This window comes from Chiroxiphia lanceolata, chromosome 1, assembly GCF_009829145.1.
Source record: "Chiroxiphia lanceolata isolate bChiLan1 chromosome 1, bChiLan1.pri, whole genome shotgun sequence".
In the NCBI taxonomy this organism is placed as follows: Eukaryota; Metazoa; Chordata; class Aves; order Passeriformes; family Pipridae; genus Chiroxiphia; species Chiroxiphia lanceolata.
In genome coordinates this window covers 20,840,280-20,867,754 of record NC_045637.1, presented here as the reverse complement: position 1 = coordinate 20,867,754, position 27,475 = coordinate 20,840,280, and the positions used below count along the sequence as shown (strand labels likewise).

The window sequence follows — 27,475 nt, the reverse complement described above, 5'->3', positions numbered from 1 at the left end:
TATTTTTTTTTTTAAAAGTCTACAACAAATAATATTGGGCAATATTTTGACTGAGGATGAGGAAAGGAATGTTTATGTAAGCTGTTTCCCAGGTTTATGAATATTTGCTCTTCTGATCCTTGTACCTGGTGTGTGTAAAATTAGTTGCTTACATAACTTCCCATTTTCTCTTTAAAAATCTAAATAAATATTTAAATTTGGATTCTGAGGACTTGTAAGAATGCAAGTTTCAATGAAGTCCTTTTGGAACTAGAGTAGTACTGTAATTTCCTAGCTTGACAGCATGTTGAAACCAGGAAAGAAGGTGCTGCAATTTGATTGAGGGGTGAAAAGTATGTGGAAGTTTAAAAATTTTAAAACTTTGATCTAAATGATTTGTCTTGACATACATCAGGTGATAATAAAATTGGTTTTTCCTCTTAGCTGCATGACACACAGGAAGTTTGCAAATGAGTGGCATTGTTTTTCCTTAGTAAATTTTCAAGATATCTCCTCTTACTAAATAACTTGAATAAAGAAAAAAAGGTGACTGAAGATGCTTATTAAGGAGGAGATATAGCAAATTAGATAAGGGAAAATAGCTAATCTTTGATACAGCTGTGAGTCTTATCGGGTGTAATCTCGGTAAACAAAAATTACATGTGGTAATATGAAAATGGTTCCTTAATAACCATGTGTGACTTTCAAGTGTATATTTAAGCACTGCTTATTTAGGAAACATGTTTTTCTTGACTCACCAGCTGAGAATCTGTTAGGAAGTGCAGAAAGCAGTACAGCAATACAGATTCTATTGAAATGAAATTAACTCAAACAAGAATCCCTTTTTCTCTCCTGCCCTCTGTAACTATGTGTATTTAACATAACCCTGCATTTTGACCTTGTGAACATGAGCCAGTTGGTCTGTCAGCTCACATTAATGCCTAAACTCTGTAAAATATCTTAATGAAGGCATCCAAGTTCAGACCCTGTTAGGGAATGGGGTTTTCAAGATCAACTGTAAAAGATGCCTACTCAAGTCAGTGGGTAATGAGCAGTGCCTGAATGTCTCTTAGAAAAATAATAATTTATATTTCACTAGCACTTAAGAAAGTTGTTATGCTTGCCAGCATTTACCATTTTGTAAATTGGCTGGATCTGTTCTGTTGGACTGGCTATTGTGTTTGGGATAATAATATAGTACTTCAGCAAACTATTTCAAACACATATTGGCAGGAAAATCTCACATAAAACCCATTAATTTTAAAGTTTATTTCTCTGTTTTGCTTTGGCATGTCAGTTTAAGAAAACAGGGTGCAGAAGTGTTTAACAAAAATCTAGAATTTCCCATAAAATTTGTTGTAATGGGCTTAATTGTATCTAAATTAGTATCAATAAATTGTCACAGTAATCTGGATTATTTCATGAGGCACCTATACACCTTAGAAATATGTATTTGTAGTATTTGAGGCAATGTATGCTCACAGCCCAGAAAGCCAGTCCTGTTCTGGGCTGCATCACAAGGAGTGTGGTCAAGGGAGGTTTTCATGCTCTTCTGCTCTGCTCTCATGAGACCCCACGTGCAGTACTGTGTCCAGCTCTGGGGTCCTCAGTACAAAAACACACAGACCTGCTCAAGGGGAGGGCCAGAAAGAGGATCAGTGCACTGCAGCTGGTCCCTTCTGGGGACAGGCTGAGAGAGTTTGTGTTATTTAGCTTAGGAAAGAGAAGGCTCCAGGGAGAACTTATAGCACCTTCCAGTACTTAAAGGGGAGACTACAAGAAAGTTGGAGAGGAACTCTTTACGAGGGAGCGTAGTAATAGTGAGGGGCAGTAGTTCTAAACTGAAAGAGGGTAGATTAGGATAAGATAAAATGAAAAGAAAAATTATCTTGAGGGTGGTGAGGCACTGGCATAGGTTGTGCCGAGAATTTGTGGATGCTTCATCCCTGAAGGTGTTCAAGGTCAGGCTGGATGGGGCTTTGAGCAACCAGGGCTAGTGGAAGGTGTCTCTGTCCATTGTGAAGGAGTTGAAAGTAGATGGTCTTTAAGGTCTCTTCCAACCCAACTATTCTATGATTCTATGATTCACTTTCTATGTCATTTAAGGCTCTATAACATATCCAGAATGCTAATTGTGACTCAGTTAAAATAACAGTCAAATGGAATCTTTCTTATATTTGTAGGCAGAGCCTTGAGATACTCATAATTCAGGGTAGAAACTGAAAATTGAGTGAATAATGCAAAATAAATTTAATAAAATCAATTCAAAAATCAGAAACCTCCAGGAACATTTAATCATCTACGTTTTCTTTCCAGTTTACAAAATATCTTTAGGCTTAGGGCCATTTTCCAGTCAAATTTTATGAATATTTGATAAAAAAATATAAAAGATTATTTACCTACTCAGAAGTCATAAAGTCTTGTTAATATGTACTAAAAAGATATTTTTAAATTTAAAAACTTTTACTCAAGATACATCAATCCTGTAACAACTGTTTATTAGTCCTTCAGTGTTTCCTGACATTTAAATTATTCCATGAAGCCACTAATTAAAATTGATTCAAAGCTCTCTGAGTTATTTTGCAAAAATTCTTTGATACTCTTTTGGAAAATAAGCCAAAACCAGCCGAGGCATTATTAAGGAAAAAGGCCTTGCTTTCAGACCATGCTTTAAACTTGTTGATCTCTGAGTCAATCCTCTTTTTGTCTCAAAGTTCATATTGGACATTTGGAGGGCAATGTCATCATCCTGGCTCTCAGTTTTGCAGAAAGAGAAAGAACATTCATGCCAGATGGTCTCATCCTTTTTATCAGATATGTAATGGTGATAGACAGCATGTGAGTCAGGCAGCAAGAAGAGAATGAGACAGAGGCAAGGAATATAGGTGTCAAACATATCCTTTAAGTCTTCATTTTTTGCAGAATAATGGAATAGATACCAATGCAGAACAGGTACCCTTTGCATCTCAGAAAGCAATGTGTGTTAGTTCTAGGCTTTACAGCAGACAAAGGCGCAACATGAGGTGATGTAAAAATACACTATATTTCTCAACTTTAATTCTTGTTCTACAAGAGATTTTATGATTTTCTAAGACTCTAATTAATCCTGAAGGATTTCAGAGAAATATCAAAGAATGAAGAAGAGAAGCTCCAGGGAGACCTGATTGTGGCCTCCAGTGTATAAATGGGCTTATAGAAAGATGGACAAAGACTTTTTTTTCAGGGCCTATAGTGACAAGACAAAGGCAATGTTTTTAAACTGAGAGTAGATTTAGATTGGACAAAAGAAAAAAAAAAAGTGAGTGTGGTGAGGCACTGGCACAGGTTGCCCAGAGAAATTATGGATGCCCCAGCCCTGGAAGTGTTCAAGGCCAGGCTGGTTGGAGTTCTTAGCAACCTGCTCTGGTGGAAGATGTCCCTGTTCATGGTAGTACAGTTGGAATGAAATAATCTTTAATCACTTCCAACCTGAACCTTCCCATGTCTCTATGAAATGCTCTCTACCCTAGTAGTAAATAAGTTGCTTGTGCAATTCTTGTTACTTAGTGAAAACACCATCAAAAGTAGACCAAGATGCACAGGGGGCCTATTAAAAAAAATTATTTTAATATTGTTTAGTATATTTTAACTTTTCATGTTTACAAGTTGCGTAATCACTGGCAGAGTCTTAGAAATAGACATACTCTTAAACAACATCCAGATCAGGTATGATGACAGGTAGTATTACTTGTTTAGTTTTAGATCAATATACCATTGGTCTCAATTCATGATGCAGAAGCTGCATCACACATACCCCACCATAGTATGTATAATACACCATAGTATACCATAATAGTCCTGAAATTATGGACAAGTTGCTTTTTTAATCTTGTACTCTGATCCTAATAAAACTTTCTTTTCTGTCACTTATTTTACAGCTTGGACCATGGCTTTCCTATTCCTATTCCCTATTTTCCTACATGATTGGTTTGCCTTTGCCTTTGTTTCTTTGGGATTTTCTTTTTTCTTTTCCTTTTTTTTTTTTTTTTTTTTTTTTTTTTTGGGATAGTGCTTTTGGCTTTGTTTTGGGATAGTGCTTTTGGCTTCATTTTGGCTTCATTGGATTCATTTCATTTGACTTTAAAAGTGTAGAAGTTTGTATCTTAGCTGTCTAGTCTTCCTTAAGAGGGAAAGGAGAGAAATAAAGCAGTGTTAGTGAAAAAAATTAATCTCTTTCCAGGAGAGACATCTAAAATTTCTTAGATTCTCTAAGTGCCATTTCTTTATGGTTAGTTTAGGGGACTGAATGATGACTTAGGGAGCTTGCTCTCGAGTACCTAAAGTACTGGTTTTTTTAAAGGAGGTGAGATCACCCAGTCCCTTGAGTTTGTGGTTTGTTATTCCATTTGTTTTAATGAAAATGTAATATTTTTTAATGTAAAAAAGGTAGCTATTCTATTGATAAACACATTGATAATGTTTTTAGGCTGCTTTTCTCCTGGCTTTGTAATTGAATCTTAATGATGATGATGATGATTGTTAGTTTGGATATCTTAACATGTAATGTTCAGCATCAGGCAAAGTTTTGATTTCATTTAGTATTTTTGGAAACTGCCTATGTAAATGAATGATTCTTCTATTTTTTTTCACAAAGCATTGTCCAAAAGACATGTAGATGCCAGTACTTAGCCATGAGGATATGATAGTTTATTCACACTTTACACAATGCAACAAGTTCAAAAATTTTAACTTTAGTTTGAAGCTCACCTCCCTTGGCTCTGTTCATAGTCAATGGAGAGAGATGGGTTCTCTAGGCAATGATCCAGAGAACCTAAACTTAGTTTTCTGTACTGAATTGCCCACTAGAATCTTCTGCCTCTTTCCACTGACTGTAGAGTTAACCTTGGGGAGAGCTCATTCTCCGATCTGACTTACAGAGTGTTTGAATATCGCCATGTAAGTACACAGCAAATCGAAGGCTCTGGAAACACCCGTAATTCAGTGTGCACCCATTAAGGTATATGTCAAAAATGATGGTTCTTGTCCCATATTGTACAGAGGTAGTACACAATTTATTTTCTTTGCAAAGCAGCATCTTTAAAAGCAGATCACAGTGTAGCATGTTAGATCGAGTAAAATCTGTTAATTCTCGGATAAAATATGCTAATTTAATTTTTTTTATTTTAAGGTACAGAATGATGTGGTTTTGGGTACCTGTGTTATTTAGTTTTCTAGTTCTGATTTTTTCTATATATGTTGAGTTTCAGATGGGAGATTTCAAATACACATACACTCATTATGTTACAGATCAGATTTCATTGCTACTGAACACAGTAAAAATTTATTTAGTCATGAATTTTGTCCTGCTATTAATTTTATCTTTATGTACTCTTGATAATGTTAGATATAGTATTTATTCAGTTTTTGGTAGGTAAACATGATTTACTTAAATCCATTTAAATACCATTATATAGGTACCTCAGAATAAAAGAAAAAATATAATCCCTGTGTATTTCTGATGTAATTTGGCAGTAAAATAGAAATTAAATTATTTTAAACATATGGGGATAACAGGATTAATGCAATTTAAGGCTCAGTAAGAAAAATGGTATAGAAAAGCATTCTTTCTTTGCTAGCAAGACTGAAATTCAATGTCCCTTTGACAGAATTACTTTTATGTTCAAATTTACTTTTGTAGTGAATTTGAGAAGAAAGCAGGTTTGTTTGTGATGAGTCCTTTCATCACGTTTATGATGAAGGTTTATGATAGCCTAAGTTATAAGCTTGAGTCCTCACTTTCAGGACTGGATTTAGGTTTTCTTAAAAAGTCCTCTCTGGGGGTTAATAGGAACATTTGGAATATTATTCCTTTATAAGGCTTATAGGTATGCTGCTCATTTTGGCAGAATTGTATGAGTCATTTTTAGATGGACTTGGAGCATCTAGATTCTGCATATCAGGTTACTGTTTGTGAGTCAGCAAAAATGAGTTGCTGATGACCTGTCATTTGGAAAAGAAAGCGGATGTCAATACCTGTGGTTCTTTGAGGCATCCTGTCCGTGTGGAGGAATGAGACTTCCTCCGTCCTCCCCACTCAGGGATCCTGATCCTGCAGTGGCAAGAGAGCTGCAGGACCTCCCATCACCCTTTTCAAGCCTGGTAGGGAGTAGGGTATGAACAGTTAGGTACAGCCCCAACAAATATTGATGGCCTTAAGATTACATGTTGAGTGCCCGAGGTGTCTGTGCACCAAAGCGATACATCTCACACAACTCCAATTACTGTAAGGTAAGTAATTATTCTCTCTTTTTTTTTTCTCTTCTCATGATTATTCCTGCAAAAAGGCAAACTGATTAAGTCTCTATATATGAGTAGAAGGATTTATATGAGAAAGTGATGACTGCAAAAGCTACCTGTAAAGACAAATTTTGAATTTCTTTTTTTTTTTTAGCCTTTGCTCTTAAAAATAAAATACCAGAACTCTATCTGCCTCTACCTGTGAAATTTTTATGTATCTCCCTGATCTGCAGTAGCTAAACAATAAGTAGATAAATGAAATGTTTATTACATATGTAGGTGGAAGAAATAAGTATGTTTTCATATCTCCAGACTATTGCATAATATCTGGTGGGTCATAGAATAGTAAAGATAATAGTTTTCAAAAGGTTTCAGTCTCCTTTTGAGGATTTAAATTCTGTGGTCTTCCTAAATGTTCTTGGAATTTAATGCTTCTGAATAAGTGTACCAGTACCTTAATTTTGTAGACATTTCTTCTCCTTTGGTGTCTGCAGTTTAGAAAGTAAACAAAAACAGGCTACTTATGTATTACTGTATATTATCACTGGCTTTTCCTAAGAATTCTGCTGAAACCCTCAGTGCAGGGCACTGAATTCTCTGAGAAATCCATCTCTGATTAGATTCTTCTGTTGTTTCTTCACCAGTTAATTACATTTCTTGAGCATGGCCACAAAATGTAGACTGAGACATATCATTTTATTTTTTTTCAGTAGACTGCGTTGCATATTTTGAATCAGTTAGCCATGTCCTATTATTAAAAGATGCTGCAAAGGAGCATGTCTTTGTGATACTAGCGTGCAGTTATATTTGTATATTCAGTGACCCACTATTTTGTAGCATTTCATATGAGCCATAAGAGAAATGAACAAAGACTAAATGCATGAGTCATTATTTGCTGAAAGGATCTTTGTATCACATTGTTATTGTGTCCCTCAGAGTGAACATGTATGGTTTTTGTTTTGCAGGGATTGAAAGCTTTTTCTAGTGAATATCAGAATAAATGTGCAGTTGTCTTCTTTTGCTGTTCTTTCAACTGGAAAGTCAATGCAGCCCCCAGCTTGTACTCTCCAGTATGAAAGTATGAAGTTTTAGAGAATATTAACTAAATACTTCTGTTATTTTTAAAAAAACTGTCCCTTTTTGAGAAAAACCCCAACCCTTTAAATGTTCGAATAAAAATATGCATTAGTAGAATATAAACTACTTTGGGCACTAAAACTGGGTACTTTATATATTATTTCATTATATATTAATATTTGGGGAAAGAAGGTAAAATAGTTAACTACTCTATGCTAGAAGGCTGGAAATTTTAATAAAATAATTATTTATTGTAAAATAATTTTTTCTGAATGCTAGAAAAATACAATTTTATTGTATCTTGGTATAATTTTCTATTCTAAGCTGATAATAATTGGTGGTCCAACCTCATAGGTTTAGAAGTAAGGGATGCTATGGATTTAGAAATATGTGATGTGTAGAAAACTCAAATTAACGAACTCACTGAAGTATGATTTTAAGAGAGAATATATATGTAAAAATTTCCAAGGCTTTCTAAGCCTGAGGATCATACTCAGAGGCATACTGAATTTGATAATTGAGAAATTTCCATATAAATGTCTTTGGAAATGTGACAAATGGAGGTGCAGTATTCCAAACTAGATAAGGGAGCATCTTTTCTTCTCTGCCTCTCAGGTTTTTGATCCAGCAGTCATTTTATGCCCTGCTCAATGTCCTCATTAAATGCTGAGAAGAAAAACAGTTGCACTTTTTAACTACAATAGCATAACATGTTTAATTCTACCTTCATTTATTTCAAAAGTGTTTTACAAACACTGGTAAATTGTTTTCTATTTCAGAAGTAATGTAATCTGGGATTTAGGAAAAGAGATTTGAATTCTAAAGGCATTTACTTGCCATGCTTGGTTTTATGTTCATTATGAAAACATAACAGAAATATCTGTCTTACTGATCAGAATGTGGTAAAACAGCAATATTATGATTTATATAAGGGTATAAATCTTGATCTATATAAAGTGGGCCAGACAGTTCATAAACCTGCACTTATTGAGCATTTTGATGTTAGCTGTTTAAGCCCAAAAAACTGGCTTACAGAGAAACTGTCTCATGGAATTGTCAACACTCTACTGGTTAAAAGATTTGAAACTTTATTAAACTTATGGCATGATTGCCTGTTGTCTCAGCCAGCTTTCATCTCGCTGACGGATCTCTGGATGTCTTTTAAAAATTGGCGATATCTGTGGTCATACCTGGAATTGCAATTAAATTGTAATGTTTGGACATCTTGGTCCATCTAAAAATCAGGCTTCCCACCAATACTTAACTTTAACCACATAAAGTGAAGTCTGCAGTTATCCATATAGTCACTTTTTTCCCTGACATTCTGCTTTTCATTAGAAAATCTACTGTGACATTTAGCAATAAGATCTTTCTTTTTTTTTGATGAATTATTTCTTTAGATTTAAGGGTCTGGATTTCTTTAGAGGATACCACAGTGTTGTTCAGTGATATCAGGAGGAGATGACCACAGATAATAAATGTCAGATTAAGCTTTGTTATAAATGCATCATTTTGCATTTGGCCCAATACTTTTAATTTGTTTTCTTATTTTTATCATAGCAACAGCAAAGAGCAAATGAAAAGTTTTAGTAAAGTCAACTACAATGAAAAAAATCCGGTGATAGACGGAATAATTATTTCCTGTTGTCAGCTCTCCTTTTGTAAAAATCACAGTCTTAAATCTCATTGAACTCTCTTGAATTCTCTGAATATGACCGAGTATGTGGACTTGATTGCCTGATTTTCATTTTTAAAACTTACTGGCTCCTGACTGGATAACTTTGTGTTATTAACCACCACTACAAAACATGTGACAGGAACATCAGCTTTCAAGGAATGGGTGACTAGTTCTTCAAACATGAGGCAATGCATGCTCTGCAGTCACACTACAGAAAATAACTAGTATTATTAAAATAGTTTTTACTCTTTAGCATGATAAAGTCTTACAAAGAATTTTTGTTAAGGCCAAATTTTTGTTTCAACTGTTCACTTTTTGATTACATTTTCTATACTGAATATCCGAAAATAATGTTCAGACTTATTAGTGTTTTTCCATATTACAATTACGCAGAAAAAAAAGATCATACTATAGTCAGGACTTATTATTTTAAGAAATATTTATTTTAAACAGTTTTCACATAGATTTATGAAGTTCAGAGACCTCTTTGCTGGGTGTTAAGGAAAAGTTATAAAGCGGCTTTAAATCCCCTACAGCAGCATTTCTACAGAGATAAAAATAATAAGAGGAAAATAGTTTTTTCTGGTGAAGATTATCTGTCTTAAAGTAATGGTTTTGGGAAAGCCATGAAATATGGACTGAGATGTTAGACATTTTTGAGAATCTCAGACGCCTTCCTGGAGTAAATTTATTGATATCAGAACCACTAAATAGGCCTCCTAATGTAATGAAGTGAACCTCATTTACAGTAGGTGCAAATTAAGCTGCACGTGCTCTTTTGCTTCTCTTCCCATTTCTTTTCCCACAACCTTTTCTTTGAAGTTCCACAGATGTATCCTTCCCTCTTTTTCTGTCTCTCCATTCCACCTTATGCTGAAGGCATAGAGGAATAATCTGAAGGTGGTCACGTTCTGAACGCTCAGTAGCCCATCCATTGCATAACTACTTGTCTGAAATTTTCTTGAAGACTGAGTCATAAATCCCTCTCCTTCTTTGCATTATCAATCTGAATTTCAAATAAAGGTTTTATCTTTGCCATGGACTTCTTTTTCAAATTCAGAAGAATGAAGTGTTATTTCTGATCAGAGTACATACGCATTGCTCTTATATTCATCGTGAATTCCATACAAGAGAACATGAGCGATCAGCATTGGAACTTCCTCATATAGTTGCAGCACTGGAGGCTTTGCTTACGTGTTGTGATTTCACCTGAGCTTGTGTTCAAGGCTAGGCATTTTCCACTCTGCAATCTGCAACATAATATTGCATAAGAATGGTGAAGATAGCATGTTAAATCATTTTAACTGTCAAAGTAATTGTTAATAATTGTAAGTGTAATTGTACCACTATTCCTCAGTGTATTACTGACTGTAAGAAAATTGTGTGGGTCACCTCAAACCAAGAATTCTGGGAGTTTTCTAATTTTAATTGGTGTTTTCAATCTTGCTATTTACTTATCATCCAATTCTGATATCAGTATGCTTCAATTTTATCTCCCATGCTGATCTTGAATCATTACGTGAGAAAAGCCTTTGTTAAGTCTGGTTCATATGAAGAGATACTGTTCAATCCAATGCCTGTTTTTTTCGTTGCCTATCCTCGGAAGGTGTCATAAAAGATGACCCAGAAAGATAGTATAATCTCTCAGGAAAAGGCTCTGAAGATAAATTCTTTAAAAATATGCTTTATTGTAACTTCTGATGCAGATTCTCTAATGGAAGAGATCTGATTTGCAGTTGGACACAATCACAGCACTGCATCTGAAACCCTCTTGTTAAAAAGTGGTACAGGAATATAGATGGATCCCTGGTGTTGATAATGTTGTGATTTTGCCATGATCACAAGATGCTTTTGATGGCAAAGAACAGGAATATGTGTGAATTCAGGAACACTAACTAACATATGAGAAGCATTTCTATATAAGGTACATTTCTATTTATTTGCTCTTTTGCTACCTGGTATTATTGCCCTCAGTATGCCAGTCAACTATTGAACATATAAAGAATTGGAAAGTTTAAAAAATGCATAAACAGAAAAAAGGTTTTGCAATAAAATTGGTGTGCAGGTTGTGTTACTGGAAGAAATCTATGTTTGGTTTTTGGACACCAGAACAAATGAACCCTCTGTATTAGAATATTTGGAGTATTTATGTTTTACTGTGCTACTGAAACTAGTGTAATTATTGTTAGACAGCAGGTAGCTTGACAATAGAGTGGATCAGGAAAGGAAATCAAGCCTGTGTTGAAGCTCCCTTTAATAGTCAGTGAGCTTAAGAAAGAAGTCCAGAGGATTAATTGTCTCTTGATCTTTGGAAGTAATATATATTGAAAACCCCCTCTTAAGCTGGTGCTTGATCTTGGTCATGGAATCAGGCTATAAAACTGCTTTTCACATGTCCCCATTAAAACTGCTTGTGATTATTCACTTCTGCAAGCTGTTCATATGAGCATTTTTGTAGGGATTCCTAGCACTAATGTACTGACCCTAACTTTACTCGGGCTGTCGTTCCCATTTTTTGTAAGATAATCATCTCAGAGGCATTTTCAGGCACCTTCAAGCTTACCATAAACAATGAAAGATGGAGACTTGTATTGTTACTTGTTAAACTCTTTTAAGGAGACTTACTGAAAATGAAAGAATTTTGCAGTATATTTGGTAAGGTCCTTGTGATCTTGAATTCCTAATCTTGGCCACCCAATTGTTTTTTGAGAGCAAAAGTGCATTTTTTTTGGTACTTTTTTTGTGGGGTTTGTTTGTTTGTTTAGGTTTTTTTCTTTCATTTCTTTTAAGGTGAGGAGTAAATTATTATTGTCTTGTTGCTAGTCTAAGGTTGATTAGAACACAAGTTTCTCAGTTAACCCTCTCCTTTCCTTTGAGTTCATAGACAAGGAGGTATCAAGCACCCCAGGCAAGAAATGTTGTCCCATTCCAGAACGGAAGACTCTTTGGGGCAATATCCACTCTAAGAAGGAAGAATAAGGGGCAAGTTCCTAATCATATAAAGCCAGAAGAAAGTTTATGAATAAACTAACAAAATTATATTTAAAAATTTGGGAGGGTGAATGATGAGAAATATCTTGAAAGTGGGAATATTTCTGAGCACGTGTTTAGGCAACTAATAAACTGGAGTATCACAGTTTGTTTCTACCTGTATTTACATCCAGTAAATTACAGCTCCTGTACTATGTACAATACTCCCTTCTTATTTCCCACAAGCATTGTTATTATAGAAAATGTATTGACAGAAACTTAGATTAGAAATATCCTGGTTTGTATTTTATTTTCTGCCTATATATCCTAGCACTGATTTTTTTTTGTTTGATTTCTTTAGGCAGTATTTGTAAAATCAATTTACAGTTCTATTTTTTCAAATTGTTAATAAGCAAAATGTCATTATCTTTTGAGTACAAGTCCTTTAGACTCAGAATTTATCATATTGTCATTCCTTGATGAACTTCTTTGCCCAGCATATCTGCTAGTGATCAATACTGATTGCAAGACCTACAACTTCCATATAAAATAATTAACGAAAGCATTTCAGTCCACTTCACTGAATGTATATGTCTGTGTTTGCTTGCAGCTCCCCTGGATTTTAAGATTATATTAGAATAGTCCCCAACGAGTTCCCAGTCCAGGTTCTTGCAGCATTTATAAGCTCCTGTGGTAGTCTCTCTGATTATACATAATTTACTTAAAATGCCAATCATCTCACTGTCTCTATTACAATCTTTAATCATTTCATTTTATGTGATGAATAGATTCCTTATCCTTGATAATCTGGAACTGAATTGTGAGTCCGGATTGTTGTATGCCTGAAAGACTCTTTTTTAAATCCAGAATTTTGTAACTAAAAAGTACCATTTGCAGACAGTGAGATAACATGGACCTACCAGTGTTAGGTTGTCCTGACCTGAAAATGTTGAGAAAGAGAGAAAACAGAATTTTGTAGTAAGTCGAATTAGGATGAGTTGCATATTTCCGCCCCTTGCCAGCCTTGCAAAGTCCTCAAGTATTTTGCTGGACCAGCCTTTTCCTGTGAGTCTGTGTCTTTGATGATTCTTGACAAAGAGTTTTCAGAATGTCTGGCAAAATGTTGAATCTCTTGGCTATGAACATGTTTTCCATGTAAAGTTTGCTGTTTGCAGAAATGTGTGCTATTCCTAATGACTTTAGAAGTTTGACTTTTTTCTCATATTTATTCCAGTAGTGTAAAAATTTTCCACTTGACATTTCCTTTATGTCAAAGCAGAGTAGGTGAACGTAGGTTGGCACTTGTCTCTAGAGGTCTCTAGGGATTTTGCACTGGGAGGAACTATCCTCTCACAATTAGTGCTGGTGCAGTGTAACTTTCCTGTAGGTAGTTAAATGGTGTAGTGGAACAGAGCTATCACAAGGCTCAAGAGCAGACCTAGTGCAGAATAAACAATCAGGAAGCTAAGGCAGTAATACAGCATGAAGCATAAATTTGGAAAGCTGCCTGTTGAGCCTCTTTCTAGTGCATACATCTCTAAGAGATGATCAGAGACACAGTAACGGGAAGTTTTTCAGATAGTGTATCTGAAAACCCAGACAGCACAGACATGGTGGACATCCCTATCTTCTGTCTGGGATCTTAACTGAAGGAGTTCTGTCTAGGCAGCCATAACTGTTCTATCCTGCATATTTGGGCTCACCTAATGACTGCGAGTTGTGAGCTGACTGCTTAAACTACTGTGAAGAAAGTTCTTTGGCTTGGAAAACATTGTAGAATCATGTCTTACCAATACATAATATAGGATCTATAGCTTTTATAGAAATGCAGATAATTTATTCATGTGGTCTGCTTCTCTGTTGGATAGACCTGTGCTGCTTTAAAATACACACATTTAATTCTTTACCACCCGCATGTTGAGAATGACAGTTGAATAGGAAATTTAATTTTATGTACTGTGGTAATTTCCAAGAGTTATTGAATGCACCTGTCTCATTGCATAGTGGTCCAGCTGATGCTCCCTGGCATGAACATGTTTAGCCTGACAGTTTTGTCTTGGAGAAGCTGCTGCAGACAGCCTATCATTTATTGATGAGCCACCACTGATTTAATTCACAAGATTTAATAATGGGCCTCTACCTCCCATTACTGAAGAAACCGGACGCTTTCACAGCGGTTATTTTCTGCTTGCTCTTTTGTGGAGGCATCAAAACAGCTTAGTATGATCTATTTAATCTCTTCTAGACTGAAATATGAATCACAGAGATATTTTAAAACTAAAGTTCATTGTATGATATCACATATATATTGTAATTGTGGGCACAATGAAGAGGGAAGAACCGCAGAAAAGATACACTGACTCATGTTCATTAGCAAAGTTCCAGTTTTAGGAATTCAGTAGTTCAAAACACCTCCAGAGATGTTAATAGGCAAAATAATTTTCAAATGACAGTTCATGTTGCTGATATTTTCTTAGTTTGTTCATTATTGAAGTAGCTATATTTTTTATGTATTTTAGTAATAATGGAGTATTTCTTGGAAAGAAAATTCTCCTCTTCATCAGACTTATATATTTCCTTTTAAGAACTGGGATACTTTCATCTGCTGATGAAAGCGCCTACTAAACAATCCCTGCAGTAAGAAACTCATACACTTAAAAAATATTAGATTCAAAATTACATGAAATGATGAATACATGAAGTGCATTATGATATATTCTGTGTAATGGCTGAAGGAAAAAACTTTGGTGTCAGAATGCCTTTTCTAGGAGTCTGAAATCACTGTTATTGAGGTAGAGAAAATCTAGATTGCTGCAAAGTCTGTATTTTTCCCATGTCATGCTACCTTATCATGGCTTAAATTTATTACAGTGAAGTTTGGTTTGTGTATGGTGCTTTATATTAAACATTATTTGTAAGCTCGTTTGAAAAGATAGAAGATGCTGTGGAAAACTGGAAAAATGTGTTTTTAATTTATTTAATGCAAATGAGGCTTCTACACATTTGCTTTCTATTATTTTCACATTCTCACGGACATATTTCAAATATCTGTTCTGGAAATTATTACTCTATTGATTTTCACTCCATTTTTTCTTTAAAATGGTATGTAAGGAAAGGTATTTTCAATTTTACTGGATGTTCAGCACATCAGGCTGTAGTAGATGCCACAGCTATTTTAGCCTAATAGTTGAAAATTATGTCAAAATTTGACTTCTTACAAACTAAAAATAATAGATATTACATAACTTAATTTAAGACCTAGAACACAAAGCAAATGCTGGAACTAGTACCACAAAACATGAAATACTGTAACTGCACAATTTTAAAAATAGTTTAAATGAAATGCCCTGACCAGCATGTACATTTGTAGGCAATAGTACTGTAGCAAGGCACTAATCAGCTAAGTACCATAATCCTCCTTATAGGGTAAATTCTTACTTGACCTCCAGCTATATACAGCACATGGTAACAGCATTAAACTATAACACTCCTCTCATGCTCTCAATAGCTTCCCATTGGGTCAGCTCTCTGACTTGAATTGCTGTTGTTTCATATATTAGACTTTATTTTTTTCCTAGATGCCTTATATTTTGTAATTGCATTTTGAGGGAAGGGAAAAGATTGTAAAATATATCTAAAAAATTTTGGCTCAAAATTAAGAGACTGTTCATATGATTTCATCAAACCTAGAGGATTAAATGAAAGCACTAGCGAGAACAGAAATTGAGGTATTCTCATGAACCCGAGGCTTCCAACTTCCCAGATGTGCAGTGGCTGATCAAAAGGTAAAGCAGGGAAGAAAGATGCTGAATGTGTTGTGTGAAAACAATGTCTAACACTCAGCATTTTTTGTTCTTTTGGGGGATGATTAGGAAGATATTTTTTACTTTTAGCAAAAAAGGTCAATGAAAGTACTGAAAAACTTTTTCTTGTGCATCAGATATATGAGAATATTATCATTAACAAAGTCTTCTTTTAATTAAGTTTCTTAAATTGTATTCTATTTTCTGTGACAGAAATTTCTTGAAAAGTTGTATTTCTTTCAATAGAAATAGTATATTTTGAATTTTGAAATGTCCTTGTATTTTATATTATTTGTCCTTTTTAGTAACAGTTCAGTATTGTATTTACTCTTTCTTATGTTTTAATGTTTCTGTGACCTACTATTCTTTTAACACCATGGGTTTTAAACTAATTTGAATCCTGCTGTATGACAGCTGTTAATTGATTCCATCCTTCTGCAAATTATTTCTATGGTGTCAGTACTGATACAGATAATGAGAATGCACATTCTGACCAATTATGCTTGAATACAATTTAATCCATTTGCTATTGTTTTTATGACTAACTGCTTTTTTAACATGAAATTTTATTGAAATAGGTAAGATATTTCTTGTTTATCTGTAAGTGGAAACAATTAACAAAATAATTTTGAAAATGTTCAAAAGTAGAAATGAAGAAAAATCTCAGAAGTTTAACCTATTTGTAATACATCTGAATGAACACTCAGATTAGAAGATAGCTATTTTATTTACCTGTTTGCAGTTCTCTAAAATCAGATTATATGATGTAAGGGTCAGTGAATACTGAGTCAAAGTAAGAGAGGACAAAGTAATTTCTACCATTAGTCCAATTCTCCTATCTGATTTAATGAAATATCTGATTGATTTAATAAAAAAAAAGTGAAAAAAACTTATTGCCTAAATATTTGTAGAGTAGAAAGTGATACTTAAAATCACTAGTTTTGTTCATCAGTTACTTGTTTTTTTCATGTTATAACTCTTTTCCTCACACAAATGGAAATTAGCCCTGCTGCAATGTTGAATATTTGCTGAATTGCTTGTATAGAAAAGTATTGTTTTATATGTCTGTGCAATCATGTCGAGTTCAAAGCAAATTGTTGTCAGTGGTGAATTTAGTTATGTTAATATTTTGTTACTACAGGTTTCCTTTCATTCCATTGATACAAGTATTCAATGAATTAATATTTTCAGATAAAATCTAATAGAGATCAACGTCTGCACTATCAGTCTCATGCTTCAGTAAATTTTCTAATCATCATTGTAAACTTAATTCATTATTCTTTGGAGATATTTAGCTGAAAGATATTTTAAAGGCTCAAAGTATGATTGCTATAAAAAATTACAAGATATGGCTGAAATGGGGAATGAAATATTGTCTCATATGAGCTTTATGAAATGAATTGCTTAGATATCTGAGTTGTAGGTGTACTTCAGGGCAATTTGTTTAAAACTGTATTGGCCAAGAAATGCAATAAGCACCTTTTTTTTTTATCAGAGTAGGCTGTTTAAATTAATTAACTTGTGAATTGTACGTTGCTTGCTTACATTATTAATCTTATTTTGAGGGGGTGAGAAACTAAGGAGAGTGAACAGACAGATCAGAAGATTAATCTAGTATAAAACTAGACAGCATACCAAGAACTGTAAAAAGAGATCTTGGTAGGAACTGGAACTGCCCAGAAGTCAGAAAAAGCTTTTTTTCAAAGAGCTGGAGCCATAGCTGCTTCAGGGAGCAAAATGAATTCTCATGCACAATGTGACTCAGCAAAAGCAAAGCTATAAGCAGAGAATGAGAAAAGGAGTTAAATCAGTACCAGACAGATTCTTAAAAACACTGCCAAAAATAGGTAAACATTTTGCCGATTCTTCAGTATGGCAATGGAAATCTGTGGAAGTGCTTTTATAAGTGAGAGGGTAGAACCCTCCCTGGAAAAGGCAGCCAGACCTTAATTTTGCACAGCAAGTTTTCTGGGTTCATTGTAATCGTGGGAGTTTTGGTTACAAGGTCCAGAGTGTGTGCAGCTCACATTCTGGCAGCCTAGAAACCTCTTTGCAAGGCCTCATCATGGTGTTTATCTGCTCCCTGTCACTCTTGCTTTAAACCAAGTGCCTGACTGTCTGTTGAATACAACACGTAGAAATATAAAAATTTTGAATGGTAGAAGAACTATTCCTAAATAATCACTCAGGAACCAACAAATGCTGTTTCCATGACAGGAGCCCTATAGTAATGGAGAGACAAAGCTGAGCTCAGTGTATTTGATGAGATCTCTAACAGGAAGCCCTGTCTCTTGCATGGTTTTTGTGACAGAGTTCTAGTGAAAAATGCGAATTTTTTCCTTCTATGAATTATTATTTTATGTACTGAAAGATCACATTTTGAAATTGCAATATATGCAGGAGAAATGTTGTCAGTTTTAATTTTTCAGTCAATTTTATTTCTTGCTAATTTATAGGAAACAGAAAACAAAATATCAAAGTATTGTCTAGTAAATTACGATTAGGTCTTACAAGTAGATGACCAATACTCATTTTTCAAGTAGTAGATGGTGGATCAGGCCCACTATTTTTTAATTGACTCAAAGTTTCTGATTTATAGAAATTTTCAAGTTAAACACAGATTAATTCAGGTACCCATATGTTTAAACGTATCTTTAGAATGATATTTTTGTGAAAGTTTTCTCCGGTTCAAATGTGTCTTCTATTAGTCTGAGAATAGGTTAGTAGCAGGAAGGCCTGATTTCTAGTTTTGACAGTGATATAGATACTTTCCATACTACAATATTTTTGAATATCTGTGACATCTGAAATGTGATAGAAACTCAATTTTTAAAGTTTCCATTTCTACAGTACACTTGGGTTAATTTTTAAAAAATCTAAATCAAAGGAGAAGAGAATTTTCTCTTTAAGGAAGAATACAAATGAATTTTAAAGACTTTCAAGCTATTTAGTTCCATTATGGAAATCGCAACCATCAAAGCCGAATAACTGTCTTATATTCCTCTATGTCATATTTTAAGCACTTAATTCTATTGTAGTGTGGGGGAGTTGAATATTTTAACTTTATGAGCAGGAGGTCAGGTTACAGTCAAGCTATTTGCTTTTTCGTAATATTAGTGATGTCTGCAGTGCACTGTAAATAAGATTTCCATCAGTGTAAGCTTATGGGTTGTTTGTTAAAAGACCAAATGTCATGTATTGATAAATTACAGTAAAAATAAATATACAGTAATAATTAGGAAAAATTAAGTTTCAGATTCTACATCTGAAAAAATAGTATTTATAACCCGTGCCTGACAAAGAGATTTATGCGGGTTCTAGAGTTTTTTAACCATAACAGAGATTTTATTTTATGGTTGTTTCAAACAAGCAGTAATCACAATGGCCTGGAGGATTTTTCAGTGGTGTGGTAACCTTTTCAGGAAGGGTGGTAATCCTTCTGACAAGAGATACATAGTGCTTAGTTGAGCTGGCAGCTGGAGGGTGTGTGTCACACCCTTAAAGTTCTCTTAACTTTTAAAGTTCCAGGAAAGTCCTGGAAAGGCAGGAGTAGTCATTTTCCATGAGGTATCCAGCTGGGGGTACATGATGAAAGGCTTTTATTAAGGTATCTTTAGGTAGTTAATGGTGAGAAATGGTTTAGACAGAGGCTCATGAAGGTGAGTGAGAATTAGCTAGTGATCTAAAAATAACAGCAGATTTTTAATAGTAGTGACTGGCCATAAGTTTTCAAAAATACTGTTCCTCCTGCCATGATGTCATAACTGGTTTAAAATATATAGTGTACATTGTACAACTATATTTATGGCAGGTATTGTTAAAATTAAAAAATTGTTGAATGTTAAAGGGGAGCTAGTTGTGCTATGATGACCAGTAAAGAGAATGACAGGCTTGAACACTAAGTGGTGTGGTGACTGCAGGGCAGGATGAGCCCTCTCCTGACAGGAAGGTTTCTGGCTGATCAGGTGGACAGATACAGTTAATATATTTCTGATGGGCAGGATTAACTTCTGGCATTTGATCCCAGTAGTCAAAGTTGGATGCTTCAACAGGAATGAAATTAATTAGAAAGGGAGTTTGATAGTGCCAGTCAACATAGACCAGGAATTAAATGAGTTGCTTTTATCTGTCAGGCTGCTTTCTCTGAAGAAAAGCACTCCATTTTCAGGTAGGTCCTTCTTCTTGCATGTGGCCTAGCAGTTGCCACGTGTAGGGTACCTGTACAAAGCTTTTCCCTTTATGAAAGGCTGGAATAGATTGAGGATCCAGATGCTCTTTGCATTACTGTTAGCCATGGATGGTGTTCCTGTATTCGTGTCTTAGCAATAAAATGGAGGATGGAAAATGACTGTTTATGGTAAATGTAAGCACACAAGATTGGAAAATGTTTGTGTGAGTGGTGTGAAAATATAATGCTAAATTGGCACATCCTACTCTCATTAACCTAGTTCATGCTAGACAAAAAGGTGGATTTTTTGTAGATCCTGTACCAGTTCATCAGATGTTTTCCTGATAGAAATACATTTTCTTCAGCAGTACTGTTTTTACTCATACAGAAATCTCTCTCTTTAATCCTCTCAGCCTTCCCTCCATGAAATTATAGCAGTAATGTTTCCAGAAGTCATTTGTCTATTTTCTATGCATCCATATGAGGACACTGTGACATGTAGTCATATATATATATACAAAAGTATGTGGGGAGTGTGTGTGTATTTTTATAATCTATTTGTAGCTAAAACAAATCTCCTGTTGTTTTTATTACAGTCAACACAAATATGTAGATATTTAATACTGAAGCATGTGTACGCTCAGACTACTCCAAGGCACGTGTGAGATTTGTCAAACTAGATTCTGTACAGTTTTGTGTGTTACACAGTACATCGTGGAGTTGATATTATAAACAATACTTATTAGAGTGTTTTAACGATTTGGAGGATTAAATCTATGCAAAAACCTTTGGTTGTGGATGCAACTTGATCTATAGGTAATATAGACTGAGTATACGGTAGTGTATTAACTGCGTAGTATGTCAGCATTTCATGTACATGTGTATTGGTCTCAATCTTTCAATGAGATCCACATGAATGAATGCTGTATCTGCTGAGTGACATTTATTTCAACTGGGCTTGACTGGAGATGAAAAGATTTTGCCTATACACAACTGGGGAGGGGAAGTTATGCAAATTTTTATTATAGGCATGGCAGAAATTATCAGGGATTAGATAATTTATTATTGGAACAATTTATTTTGGGATGTGTCATATTTTTCATCAACTGAAGTATTTAAGTGAAAAATATTTATCTTCCTTAGAGCATTTCTGAACCTAATCTCTGTCGTCTCAATGAAAACTCCAATGTCTTTGCAAACTGTTTGCATTCTGGTAGTTCTGTTGTCCTAATTGTCCATTCCCGTTGGCCATTATGGTTTTAGACTTATGAAACTCTGTTCATGTCACGTTAGAGCGATTCAATGTGAGTCTCCAGTAGCAGAATCTGTAGAGACTTTGTTAAACTTACAGAGGTTATGATGTGTGCTGGTACTAACATAACGCTGTAATAAGACAGATAAGACATCTTAGCTTCACCATATATGCAAATAGGCATCTGCAAGATGCTTGTACTACTTATCATGCTTTGCAGGAAGAGTTTCATTTTTGTAAGATTGAGTCGGTTTTCTAATTTGTAGATGCCATTGTAAAGCTAAATTACTTTAATATTTACTAGGCAAAACTGGCCTTTCAAGCACAGTTTAATGATTCTCTGTGGTACCTAAGACAGTGCAGAATGCCAGTTTGCCAATCACCACCGCCATGCACACTCTGCTCAGACAGTTGTGGTTTTCCCTTACTGAGAAAAGACTGCATTTCCTTTCTGGCTGTGAACATTTTTTCTCCTATCAGCTAAACACAGAGCCCTTTATACTTTCTTGGACACTAAGGGAGAAGCTGTTTCTCTTTCTCCCCTTCACTAAATTAAAGGGTTTCCTTTTTTCTTCTAGGACCATTGTGGCAACAAGAAGACTGTATTTGCTCACTTTTTTTCCCATCCTTGTAAACACTGGGCAGGATCTCCTTGTTGCTGCCTGCAAGGCTGCCCATCAGGATCACTGGCCATTTTGTGAGGGTAGAAAACATTTTAAATGAGATCTTAATTATAAAAACAGAACTAAATAAATCTGTATTATTCCAGAGAAGTCCCAGCTCTCAGTGTCTTTTATCCACATCTGGGGTCTTTGCTTCAGTTTCCTGCAGGTAACTTCTTCAGACCCATCAAGGGTAAAAAACCAAGCATGAATCAGAACATATCTGGAAGTATCATTTTAAATGCTCATTACCCTGTAAGGATTGTTTTTTCCCTGTGAAGAACTACTCCTTATTTAACTGATTCTTTCTAATCACATGGCAAACAATGTTGTATCAAAAAACCAGAACACATAACATTCATGACATTTTCCAGAAACTAAAATAGTATTCCTTTACTAAAATAATACATACGAAAGAATCAAATGCTTCAATCTATCATTTGTCAGTGTCAGGAAAGAATATCTTGATAATTCTTTTTCCAACTTCCTCAGAAGCCTCAGGTGTTGTCTGTGGCCACCTGGTGCCTATGACAAAGAGTCTCTGCTTTATGTGGTACAGGAACTCCATTCTAGTATTTTGATGTGTCTTGCTCAAATCCTTGGACTAATACTGTTACCATCCCTGTAGAGATGGGAAGGATTCTTTTGTCAACTCAGAAAGCACTTTGAAGTGCTTTCTCTTCTATACAGCACAAAAAAAATGTTTTGTTTTCTGAGTTCAGGACTTCTGAGTTCATCTGATTTAGGCACATGTGGCCATTGGATCTTTGTTTGTTTTCTGCCTTTGGCACACATTATAGTTTTGTGGGAATGGAAATGTGTGGTGGTTTCAATAATGGCTGCTAAAAGAGCAAACTAACTGAATGACCCTTCTAACCTTAATTTCTATGGTGATTATAAAGCCCTATGAAATAGAAGGATATGGTCAAGTTATATCGCTGTAAAATGATTATAAAGGATTAATAAAGTGTTGGTACTTGTAAAGCTGTTATGACTACAAAGTAACATAAGTATTTGTATTCTATATTTTATAATGTTGTATTAGCATTTTTCCTTCAAAGCTGTTTTTTAGTTAAGCTGTGCACCCAGAAGCAGATTTGTAGCCTGACATGCTTTCTTTAATTTAGTACAGAAAGTGTGAGAGCACAAAGAAATGCAATGAAATCATTCTATCATTTAATTAGCATTAACTGTATATTTGTGCTGCATAAAATATTGACAGAATTCTCTTTCTACTTTCTCGTCATGATTATTTAGGAAAAGAAGCCCATCGATATCAAGAGAACAGAACAGAAGATACGACCAAAGGGACGAGCGAGACGAATATTCACAGTATGCTACATCAGACAGTGCGATGCCCAGGTCACCATCAGATTATTCAGATAGACGGTCACAGCGTGGGCCTCAGTTATATGAAGAACCTGAACTGGGTGATTATAGGGATTCCAACCGAAGGAGCCACAGACGTTCCAAGGAGTATCCGGTAGAAGAAGAAGATGCACAAAACAGGGAAGAATATGAAAGGCAGCGGAGAGAAGAGGAATACCAGGCACGATACCGAAGTGACCCTAATTTGGCTCGTTACCCAGTCAAGCCACAACCATATGAGGAACAAATGCGTATCCATGCTGAGGTGTCCCGAGCACGTCATGAACGGAGACATAGTGATGTCTCATTGGCAAATACTGAGTTGGAAGATTCTCGGATGTCTATGCTCAGGATGGAACGGCCATCAAGGCAAAGATCGGTGTCTGAGCGCAGGGCTGCCATGGAAAATCAACGTTCATACTCTATGGAAAGAACTCGAGAGGCTCAGGGGCCAAGTCCCAATCGTCAGAGGACCACAAATCATAGCCCTCCTACACCTAGGAGGAGTCCAATTCCTCTGGAAAGACCAGACATGAGGCGCTCTGATTCATTAAGGAAACAGCACCATTTGGATCCCAATTCTGCTGTACGGAAAACAAAACGTGAAAAAATGGAGACCATGTTACGGAATGATTCGCTTAGCTCAGACCAGTCTGAATCTATCAGACCTCCCCCACCAAAGCCCCATAAAACAAAAAAGGGAGGTAAAATGCGCCAGGTTTCATTAAGTAGCTCAGAAGAAGAATTGGCCTCCACTCCAGAATATACAAGTTGTGATGATGTAGAGATTGAAAGTGAAAGTGTTAGTGAAAAAGGTAAGATTTCTAATTTTTGATTTTTTCAGTATCTAGATGTGATTTAGATTTCGTTACATTGTATATTTATTTTACCTATTTAAATTAATTGCCACCACTTATATACAGCCCTTCACAGGTGACTCAAATCTTGTTGTGATGAGAGTCGGGCTTTTTTCTGATTTTATGTTTCATTTACTTAGATCTAAAGTCAATGATTTACGCGGAAAAGAACATCACAGCTACTAGAAGTATTAGGTTATTTTAAAGGAAAAAGCATATCTGTTGAAAAACCTGTCAATGAAATCTTCAAAGTAGCTAGAGCTGGTCTGTCACATAAGGCCATGGTTTCATGTCCGTTAATACCAGATTTGTGTGCTCCTGGATCACAATGAGTGCATATTTGATCTGGATCAAGCGTGGGCCCATGACCGCATTTTTATTGAATTAACTAGAGCACATGATACAGACCTTGTACCGGTTTCATGCTTGCTGCTGCAGGTTGAAGAGTATCTGATGTGCAATAAGACCTGTGTGTATAATGTTAAGCCATTCAAGTTTTGAAACAAATTTGAAATGACTGATGTGGTTTATACCAATGGAGGTTTGTTTTTCTTCTGGTACTGTGGTGCTTTTTGGCTTAGTACTTTTTAGGATTAATGTTGGAGTTACTCCATTGTCAGAAAGAAAAGCTAAGATTGATTGAAATGAATCCCAACCTATACAAAGGTAATCTATGATTTAAATATGAAAGTATTGGGGACAATCGGTTTAAACTCAATCAAATTAATATTACTAGTTTGCTTACTTTCGTGTATGTTGTTGGTCTAAAGTACATTAGTTTTAACCTTTTTTTGAGTTACAAGTCTTATGGTAGTGAACTGTTACTACTCCTCCCGAGTGGTCTTCTGCTGTTGTGGATTGGGAATAGAAGATTTGTTACTATATATTATTAATATGGCTATCAAATTGGTTCTGAAGCAAGTAATTAATTAGAGTTAGTAAAATAAGTCTGAGTTTTCACATGTCGATATCAGCAACCGTGTTCTGGTAAGTAAGGAGCAGGCTTGTGTAGAATGGAAGGAAATTTCACCCAGGTCAAAGTAGTAGACAGTTGCATGCACAAACAACTGTGCTGAAACCTTGACCTCCTTAGGCTTCCTGATGAGTAGAAAAATCTTCTACCAACTTTATGGTGTTCATGATTTTGTTCTTGGAAGCAACCTTGAGGAAAATAGGACCAATGAATATATGGGAATATATTCATTGGGAATATATGGGAAGTAGTAAAAAAGTGTTTATTTATGGCAATCCAGCATAGGAAACATAATATAAGAATAATTTACAAATTATTTTTTTTTTGTACATGTAACATACAAAACATACACATTTAGGATTACAAAGGCATGGAATTGTTTAGGTTGGAAAAGATCTGTAAGATTATTGAGTTCAACTGTTAATTTAGCACTTCCATGGTTTCTAACACATCAATAACCCTTGTGTCTTTGCTGCTGCATGGATCTCCATCCCCTACAGCAGACTGAAGGACCTCACTAGCACAATGTCCCTCAGACACTGGCGTGTTGCCCCCAGGCTTACCTGTAGCAAGCCTAGTTTTATGCCTTTTCCCCTTCAGACCTAGTTTAAAGTTCTCTTAATAAGCTCTGCTAAGGCCTGCCTAAAGATCCTTTTCCCCTTTTGAGACAGGCACTTCCCCCATTTGTTGTCAGCAGGACTGGTGTCATGTGAACTGTAAACATGATCAAAAAACCTGAAAATTCTGCTGGTGGTGCCAGGCTCAGAGTCAGGTACTGATCTGAAAGGAATCTTCCTTTCTTTCTTCATCATTCCCTAGAATTAGGATAGAGAAGATCATTTGTGCTCCTGATCCCTTAAAGAGTCATCCAAAGGCCCTGAAGACTCTCCTTAATTGCCCTTGGACTTCTTGCTGACACTTCTTCTCTTCCCACCTGAAAAATCCATAAAAGCTGAGTGCCATTCTGGGATAGGAAGTTTTCCCTTTACATCTTTGACTGTGGTCCCAGAGCTGCACCAGACTTCGCCAAGAAATGGGTCCAGTCTGCATACTGGACCTTCTGCTCCCTTCAGACAGTAGTTTAAAACATGCTATATGATGCTAGATTCTCTGTCATAATAATGATCTTAAAAAACTTATAGCTTTCACTTAATAATTTTGTGTTTTAAGTGTCAAAGAAAACACTTTTATATATAACAATAGTTAATGACAATGCTATGTCTGTGCTGATTTCTGAGGCAGTGAATGAATCTCACTAGCTGGATCCAGACTTCCCAGCTGCTATAGGTAGACACAGAAAGTCCTACCTCATTCTTTTTGTTTTCATGAATCACTCTTACTGTGTTAACCAGCCTACATTCAGAGTCCCTATAAGCAAGTGATTTATTTGTGAATACCACCCAAAGGAATCCAGCACATAAACCACCATCAGTCTTCCTTGTATGGCAGTACATTGTTTCCTTAATTAATAAAATACGATTAATTATTTTAAATACATGATATAAAAATTAGTTTCTCCTCCTCCCAGATTAGTTGCTTTCTGGCCTTTAAAAATGCCCCAGATGTGAGGATTTCTGAGATGTCCTTTTGAGTCACATACAAAGTCTGTTTGGCCGAAGATAAAATGCTAAATATAAAACATTTGGCTTTGGAGTGATGAAGGGTGGCAATGTTAGCTTGAGAATTTGGATGCAGTAATAATGAGCTCTCCAAAAAGAGCAGAATAATGTTTTCTCCATCTCTTTCTTACCCATATTTTTTCATAGACTGTGCAAATAAGTATTAACAACTGCTCTGCTGTGTAGAGCAGTCTGGGCCTGAGCTGCAGGAACAGGTGTTCAGTGATTTGCATCTGAGATTTTAGAAGGTCCTAATGCTGGTTTTAAGAAACTAGTCTGAAAATTGTGTATTTTCCAAAAATATAGGAAAAAAATATAGTCATATGCTCCTAAAAGGATGGAAAGCTTTCCTTTTAACCTTATCTTCAAAAGGAAAAGGGTCAATACATACATAGGTTGGAACATATATATGCACACAAAATGAAGACAGATATTTTGTTCTGTGAGTTCAATGGAGACAGGTACCAGCTGCTGGATTAAGAGCTCTGGGAAGAGGATCAATTATTGTTGAATGCCTGTGACTTTCAGTATTTGGGTCTGATCTCATTTCAATAGCTGTCTGCCTCAAGGTAATGTTTCCTTGATTTTTAAAAATGTAATCTAATTGTTTTCAGGGAAGGGACAAGGCAAAATTATTTTTCTGCATGTTTCTGGTGATGGCCAGAGAAACCATTGCCTTGGAATGCTCCTGCCTCCTCTGTGGGGGACAAGGGAAACTATGAGCAGAGAAAGCTGATGAATACTCTGACAGGACTTGGGTACCCCATAGACAGTCATGTGAAATACCAGCAGG

At 35.5% G+C, this 27,475-nt stretch overlaps 1 protein-coding gene across 49 annotated transcripts in view; it reads left to right on the top strand.

The window, feature by feature from the left end:
- The window catches only part of RIMS2 (regulating synaptic membrane exocytosis 2), a 456,898-nt gene that overhangs the window by 174,451 nt on the left and 254,972 nt on the right, over positions 1–27,475 (top strand). For all 49 annotated transcript variants that reach the window (XM_032680574.1, XM_032680663.1, XM_032680634.1 and 46 more), the window contains one exon: positions 23,123–24,048. In XM_032680574.1, the coding sequence (XP_032536465.1) occupies positions 23,123–24,048 (926 nt within the window). The remainder of the gene's footprint in view (positions 1–23,122; positions 24,049–27,475) is intronic.